Consider the following 8,307-nt stretch of genomic DNA (forward strand, 5'->3'; position numbering starts at 1 on the left):
CTTCTTGGAATTCAATTAATATATAGATATTCATTCAAAACAAATTTTTAACATATGAATGGAGCTTAGCTTTACAAAAAATTTCATTTTCTTCTCTTTCTATTTTGATTGACCATTATTTTTTTGGGATCTTGACCCATAGTACATTTCCGGTGTACTTGTGTACTTGGGTCTGTTTTTATTTCAATAAAATCTTTATATATATATATATATATTCACAATTCTTCACACCAACTTATTTATGGTATAGAAGGAGAAATATCAGATGAAACTAGAAGCTGGGGAGAGAGGGTCAAAGAACACACAAACAAGGAGAGAACCAAAGAATAACAGATGTCAAAGGTAATGACCAAAATCAAAGATAAAAACAAGATTTAGATTGATGCCAAAATTTTTGACTAAGAATCAAATTCAAAGTTCAAACAATGTTTAACTCTTGGTCAATATCTCAGCCCCATCTTCGGTTATTAAAATCGTGTGTTCAAATTGTGCTGACAGGCTCCCATCTTCGGTAACAATCGTCCAGTTATCATCCCACATTACAGGATTAAAGCTACCTACTGTCAGCATTGGTTCTGCAAAATTGACCATTATGCACATGCATTTTATAATAATCAATAATACGTATAGAAATAGAAATATTTCAATCATTAATTATTGTAACACATAAGAAAAAACTATCAAATAATATACATAAAATAACAGAGGCAATGAACTGAAATCGTATGGCTGTGTATATCCCATCCTAGCCGCCATAATTTGCCATAATTTGAGTTACGGTTGTGTAAGTGCACACCAATATGTGCAAATCACTAATGCATTATTTTAGAGTCTAGTTATCTTGCTGTATCTACTATCTAGTCACATGAAGCTATGATTCTCCCAAACCATACCAGCCATCAATCTAAAGGCTTTCCAAGTCAAATCAAAATTATAAAGTTTGAGTCATTGATTACAAGTATTAACCCTGAAATGCTTCATTGAGGAGGGAGAAAGGGGGGGGGGGGGGGGGTGACTTCTGAAATAATTGAAGTTAAACTACTTCGTATAAAAAAAAAAAAGAAATGAAACTACATTAGTTAGCATGACAATTAGCAGCAACTTAAGGTAAATTCTAGTAAGGGAAATTCATTATACTAATGGAAATTCACTAACCAATTGTGAAGGTTTGATTCAACAGCATGCATCCAGTATCATTATTCCCTGAAAAAATAAAAATGATCAAATACAGAATATGTCGAAACTCTCCAGAAAATGTACATACTGATGCAGAGAGAGAGTGAGAGAGAGAGAGAGAGAAGCCATCTTGTGAAGGAGAGATTGTTATTATAAATTTATAACACTACGTTCCCTATTTGAGTGGTCTAGGGCTTTTGGCAACGGTTCTTTCATTTCTTTTGTAAACTTCGTTGATTCTTTAATTTTTTTATGCATACACTACATTGATTCTTTAAACTTAAGATTGTAATTCCTTGGAGAAGCCTTATGTATAGTTGGGATTCCTCTTTTATCAATAAAGTAGTCCTAGTACTAATAATAAAAATTGTTATTATAATTCTTAATGAAAAAATGTAATGCTAAAATTATTGGAACTCCATATTATAAAATTTTTCCATTTCGGAATACAGGACTATCAAAGTGACATAAATTTGGATCTTATACTAGTATAGCCAGTCACATTTAGGTCAAATGGCATGTCTTTCTATGTTTTTTGATAAGTACATGTCTTTCTATGTTCTGGATGGTCTTCTCAATGTTGGTATACCTTTGATATCAGTCAACAATTTGCATGACTTAAATAGAGATAAAGAACAATAAAATAAAATAAATTAATAGATTTGAAAAAAGATAACACAAACTAAAGTCAAGATGGCGTTGAAACAACAGCCTAAAAAATATACGGACAAGAAAGAAAGAAGCAACATAAAAGCTCAGAAAAATTACTGAAGTGTAGAATAACTGGATCAGCATGAAAAACACGTCCAACCCCATGGCCAACGAATTGTTGAACGACACCGTAGCGAAATTTATCTGCATGATCTCTGAAGGGGAGAAAAATATGAACACACACCGTTAATTATAAGTCGTTATAAAATTGAGACCTAACATCTAACATTCATATACAGAACTTTTTAGCCAAATTTTTTTATTTTTTTTTGATAGATAGAACTTTTAGCCAAAAATAATTATGTACAGAACAATAAAAATGGTAATGCAATATGTTATTATAAATTTTACTAAGGATATGCTTGTTTAATTTAATATCGCAGCTCATTTTCACTCCCCGCTCATATGCAGCTATTTTAAAGCCTTACTTTTTCTAGGTACAACTGTAATTTTACACAACTTTTTAAAAGGAAATAAGCCAATGAAAATAATCTCACCCAAACAGACTCAAAGACAAAAGATCATCCTAATCTTTTAGCATCTAGTATACAAAGTGAAAGAACTTTCAAGTACCAAGTAGTCAGTGCAAATATGACTATATCAAACAAACAAAGTACCAAGTCAGCAATTAATGATGTATTGATTCATCAAATTTAAGAGTCAACATTACAAGGTTTTCCTCAAATTACCAAATTAAAATGAGTTCATGAGGTGGGGAGCAGAATGTAAGCTAAGCCTAGGGAAATGGATACAGCAAAAGAATGGCAAATAGGAAAAGTACAATTCTGTAATTCCAAAAAAAAAAAAAAAAATCATTCATCAACATAACCACAGAGTTGGAAGTTATAGAGGGGAGAATGGAAGCCACAGAATTAAGAAATAAAAATATAAGTGAGCCTCACTGAATTGTTTTGCCAATTTTCTTGAACTCCACTCCTGGTGCACATATGGATATTGCTTTATCAAGACATTCTTTAGTCACCTGAAGCATATATTCCAAGAAATCATTTCAATTAATATAACCAAGATAAAGAAGAACATTGCAAGATGTTAAAGGATCTTCTTCAGGACCAACATCATCAAGACACGCTTCCTAAGAATGTCAAATGAAACAACAACAAATCCTTAATTCCAAAACTTTGGGCTAAGATTTTCAAATAAAACCATCAACAAAGAAAAAAGTGCACAAAAGGTGATAAATAAAATGATTGTAAGTTATAATTAATGGCCAATCTCAATTTGGACCAGTTAATGGTTCATCCCTAATTTACATTTGGCATGTAGTGACGTTAGAGCATCAATATCCATCCAATCTAGGGCCATACTTTTTGCAGACCAATATATTGTTCGCTCATAAGAAATTCAGATAACATTTAGTTTCAAAAACGCATAGCTGAGCTATTTGTCTTCCATTCAATTACTATTCTGCATTTTATCAGAATCTATGCAGTGCCTAAGCAGTCTAAGCTGCTTTCTTTTTTGGCTTGTTTCTCATGAATTTCTAACAATGAAACCTAATGAACAAACCCAAAATTATGTTCATCCTGTCAGTTGTTGGTATACATGGAAAATATGGGAGTAATCTCAAACAGTAGGTCACAATTGGTGGATACAGTTACCATGCTTCAGTATTTCAGAGAGCTAATTATTGTGCTTATCTACTGATATAATTGGAAACAGATTGCGCTGACTGGCTTTCAAGAACTCAAGGTCATCTAATGCAACAAGGATTCTTTGAGCCTAGGCAGTTAAAACTCAGCTTCCTTACTCATACATTTGATATTATATGTACTATGCCATCATTTAGTATTAGAAATTTGTGGAGGCTTTGATCATATAACATTTTAACAATACACAAACACAACAGTTGGTAACCAACAGAGATACTAAAGATGATAATCTGCAGAAAGACTGGAGGAAGGTGCAATTATAGTCACACAAATGGACTCAAGAAGTCTAAGAGAGCAAAGATGGAGAGATCCGGAGTGTCCTTAACGAGTAGCTCTATTATAACATGCTAGTTACCTTCTCATATAGATCTTTTAATGGCATATGAGAAGATATCAGGTAAAAGTAAAGGTCAAATATTGATTAAACATGATCTGAAATTAACTAAGAATTTCAAGCTTATCACGGTAAAGCTCAAATCATAATCCCCAATCTCACAAGAACCTAGGTCATTTACATCACTAAATTCAAAACGGATACACAATTATGCTTCAGTGCAATTACAATGGCAAGATTTTGTACTTATTTACTGAACCAATAAAGAGTTTAATTTCATAACAACTCACCTACTTAGTGAAGAACGTGATTTTAAGAGACTTATTTCTGGCTATCATGAATGTAAAGAAAACACATGGAGCTATGCCACAATTAAAGTCCAAGATAGCTACCTGAACTAGCTGTCTGCCCTCATCATCAACATTTCCGCAGAAGAATGTTGCCGATGTATCACCATGATACCCCTACAAATCACAGTAAGTTTACAAGTTTGCAAATAGTTAGGCTAAAAAATGCAAATCAAATAATCTGAATTACAACTGTAATTGCAAGAGGCTGAAGTTACAAGGTCTATCAGAGAAATATTCTAACATTTTAGCCAATGGAGAAATTTTGGCAGTGAAAAAGAGAGAGGGTGGGGGGAGGTTTTGGAGAAAGAACAAAACAAAAAGAGTTCTGATGCAGGACAACCTAGGCTTCCCACCTAGATTAGTCCCACAGTAGACCTTAGGCTTCCCACCTAAGGTGTTTGGATTCACTACCAAACAAAAGCAATGCAATTTTTGCAAAGAATCTAAATAATAATAATCATAGTCTGAAAATACAAAAGAAATCATCTGGAGCTTTATATGCACCTTCTAGAAATCACAATGATAAAGATAAACTCTCCTAAACAAATCCTAAACAATGTCAAATACTAATTTAATAATTCTAAACAATCTCAAATACTAATCCAATACTAAAGATAAAAAACTAATCCTAACCAAATTCAGATACTAATCCAAACTAAACAAATAACTACGTTACAATATGAAATTATCCACTGAAGATCTAAAAATGAAATATTGAAATAACTTTTGGTTATGCTCCTGCATCAAGTTCATTAAAACTAGAAACATAGAGATGAAGGTGAAATTGTTTTATCTATACTTGCAACAAATTCAGTAATAAATCACTGTTATAGCATGTTAACCATTGTGAATACTATCAAATTACAAGAAAGATCACCACGAACTTAAGAAACAATGAAAATGGTTAAGGTATCAGTGTTCTCTCAAAACGTTGGACTCTTTGCCCTGGTCCTAGAGAGCTCCTCCCAAAAACCACTTCACTAGCTTATAAAAATGACCCCACACACACACACACAAAAAGAAGCTCAAAACACTACCTGAGACCTATAACCCAGCAACACCAATGTATGGGAAATAATCAAAGAAACAATGGAAATAGCGAAGAAACTCATGTATAAAGTCAAGAATATGTATAAAATTTATCTCAACTCCTTTAGTCTAAATCCATATACACCCTTTCCCTTGCTTTGAACTAAACATGCCCAACACCAAACATGCTTACATTTAGATAAACTGTAACATCAATGTTGATAATGTCGCCATCCTGCAAATAAACACATATCTTCAATTTAAATTTAAACAATCAGAAATATAGGGTTAAGAAACTAAAGAATTTAAATGGAGAGGACCTCAAGTGCACGGGAATCTGGTATTCCGTGGCAAATACATTCATTCACTGATGTACATACACTCTTTGGAAACCCACCATAGCCAAGAGGAGAGGGGTAGGCCCCATTATCAATTATCATTTGATGAACAGCTCGGTCAATTTCATCTGTCGTTATGCCTGGCTGCCAACAGAAGCAACAATTAAAACTTTAATATAAAGTAAGGTGCTCACCTCCAACATGTACAATTACAATCTACACTTCATCTCTAACTAGTTTCCTCATCAGCTACAACAAAACTAATTCCAGAAAATGTAAACTATTTACCTAGTTCAGGGAAGGAAAACTGAAAATAATAAATAAGAAAAAAAATAATGAAAATTTTCAAAACTCATGTCTTGCTGGCAAACCCAACTTGATACTCAAGTTCAATCCTAACAAGAAGGAAGAGAGAGAGAGAGAGAGAGAGAGAGAGAGAGAGAGAGATTTGGGGGGTGGGGGTGAGGAACAGGAAAGAATTAGAAGACAGGCGGCTCTTGATAAATGAAATATATCATCAAAAGTCTATTAGAATACATACTCAGGGGCCTGGCAACAACCTTATGGTCTTAAATTGAACAATAGACTACAAATTAAAAACTGTTCTCAAGGAATAGCAAACCAAAGAATCACAATGTCACCTTGACTAAAGTCCCAGCATATTCAAGAACCTGGGCTGCAAGCCGTCCAGATGCTCTCATGCATTCTATCCCCTTCTCATCATGCACTTCAGGTCCACTTGCAATTCCAGGTGGTTGCTTAGATTTGACATAAGGAGGCCTTTCTATATGACCCGGAACAGGTCGACAAGGAGACAATTTTCCAGGCTTTAGTCTTTTACGAGTGGTATTTGGCAATCCATCATTTCTGCTAATTTCAACAGGAAGGCAGTCAAATACCTATTTCTGAAATTTTGTGTCATGTATATAAGGCCAAAGAAGATGTGAAATTTCATAGTTGATGAAATCCAATCCTCAATCCTACAGCATAATCCCCAAAGCGTGACCATGACCAGATCAAGAACCAGGAAATACAAACCCAAGAGCTTATTCTGTGTACACATCAAAATTTGTGACCAAATACCAGCCTAGAATCTATATTTTTATTAGTAATAACATTTTATTAGAGTGGAGTAGATAGCTCATGTACACAGGACACGTGCACAAGAATTTCCTAAAGAATTACAATCGAAAAGGGAAGAAACCAACAAAATCTACAATAGAATTCACTTCATTGCACTAAAGGTGCAGGACCACTCATGCAATGATCTCAAATATGCAGACTCTAACTCAATTACAGACAGCCCCATATCATTGAAAGTACGGTTATCCCTCTACCTCCATATAGTCCATATTAAGCAAAGAGGAGCTGCATTCCAAACAAAAGAACAACTCTATCTGCAACACCAACTCCTCCAACTTAAAAGTGACCCACTCCTCTTAGACATCAGCAAACGAACTCCAAATAAAGGGGGAAAAATGTCCACCTCTTACAAGCAATTCTACTATGGACTAACAAATGATCCACTTTTTTGCCACTACATTTACACATACAACACCATTCTACCAATATAATACCTCTTTTAATAAGATTTTACACCCCATAAAAAATCTTCCCCGTAGCTGTTAAGCCTGCTATACCATACAAAGAAAACCATACTCCCAGAATCATATCATGTTGAGCAATATGAATCTTCATCAAATAACGTTTTGCTCAAAAGGCAGTCATATGAAATAATTAATGAATAATAAATCCACTTTGGTGCAAAATTGTATTTTGACATCTCAGTTTTAACTTTTAAGTATCCCAAAGAAAACCACTCAACTATTCTAAGATTTCAATAACGCATCCTTTATATTGCACAGAATATATTTGTAGAAAGAACATAGTTCTACCCAAAGGTCAGTTTTTGATATGTAAAAGAATACAAAAATACAACCAGAAAGGCAAACATAAATTCAAGGTGAATATATTCTATTAGTAACATAAAACGATTCTCAAGTATAATCAACTTAATATGAACACCTTGTGTTTGTGTACATAAGAAAGATATATAGCATATTACACACACACACCTTCTATTGAATAGTAGGTCGGTTAAGCCAGAAAAAGTCCTGGATAGCTGCATTGACACATGCTTGCTTCCTGCAATAACACCCAACATAACCATAACTATAAATTGAAGTATTTTTTTTGTTTTGTTTTGTTTTGGGTTTTGGGTTTGGAAACTGGACCTGGATTGTAGCGGAAGAGTTGGTGAAGAGGTGGTGATGAATGAAGGAAGCGGTCTCCAACAAAGGAAGATAGGATTCTGGAAGTGGGTCTCAGAGTCAGAGACATGGCAGCGCCTCTTATCATTCGTTCACTCTCACTCTCTCTCTCTCTCTGTTTATCTTTTTCTACTTGCTTCCTTCTCCTTCTCCTTCTCCACCTCAAGCTAATGGGTCTTCATTTTTTGTGTGTCTCTCTCTCTTTTGAACTATAGTCGGACTACTAGACTGGACTAGACCCTTTCTTTCTTTCTCGCTGGTTTTTCTTCTTCTTTTCGATTTAACTAGGCCTGTGAGATGAGGCCTCATGTCATGATAGTTTGTTCCAAGGCCAAGACCAAGCCCAAGCCCAGATGAGATGGTGTTAACAATTGTGTTTGACCCAACAAAAATGTATAGAGAAAGAATACTGTTTTTTAAACTGGAGTT

The 8,307-nt window shown here is 34.3% G+C and overlaps 1 protein-coding gene across 1 annotated transcript; it reads right to left on the reverse strand.

Annotated features, from left to right (window-relative positions):
* Positions 1–357: 357 nt before the first annotated feature.
* LOC126732742 (methionine aminopeptidase 1D, chloroplastic/mitochondrial) lies at positions 358–8,085 on the reverse strand. Its single transcript, XM_050435738.1, has 10 exons — positions 7,843–8,085; positions 7,684–7,753; positions 6,250–6,475; positions 5,591–5,752; positions 5,464–5,505; positions 4,284–4,355; positions 2,790–2,869; positions 1,945–2,042; positions 1,156–1,203; positions 358–575 (listed from the first exon to the last, which is right to left on the reverse strand). Exons 1-10 carry the CDS (start codon positions 7,964–7,966, stop codon positions 430–432), a joined length of 1,068 nt encoding a protein of 355 aa, XP_050291695.1. The 5' UTR covers positions 7,967–8,085; the 3' UTR covers positions 358–429.
* Between the last annotated feature and the right edge of the window lie 222 nt (positions 8,086–8,307).

The sequence above is a fragment of the Quercus robur genome, chromosome 6 (assembly GCF_932294415.1).
Source record: "Quercus robur chromosome 6, dhQueRobu3.1, whole genome shotgun sequence".
NCBI lineage: Eukaryota > Viridiplantae > Streptophyta > Magnoliopsida > Fagales > Fagaceae > Quercus > Quercus robur.

Coding starts and splice junctions, on each gene's coding strand:
- LOC126732742 (XM_050435738.1), bottom strand. CDS start 7,966: ATGATAAGAGGCGCTGCCATGTCTCTGACTCTGAGACCCACTTCCAGA. Junction 2,870..4,283: donor AGGGCAGACAGCTAGTTCAG/GTAGCTATCTTG, acceptor TATATGCTTCAG/GTGACTAAAGAATGTCTTGA. Junction 1,204..1,944: donor TCCAGTTATTCTACACTTCA/GTAATTTTTCTG, acceptor TTATTTTTTCAG/GGAATAATGATACTGGATGC.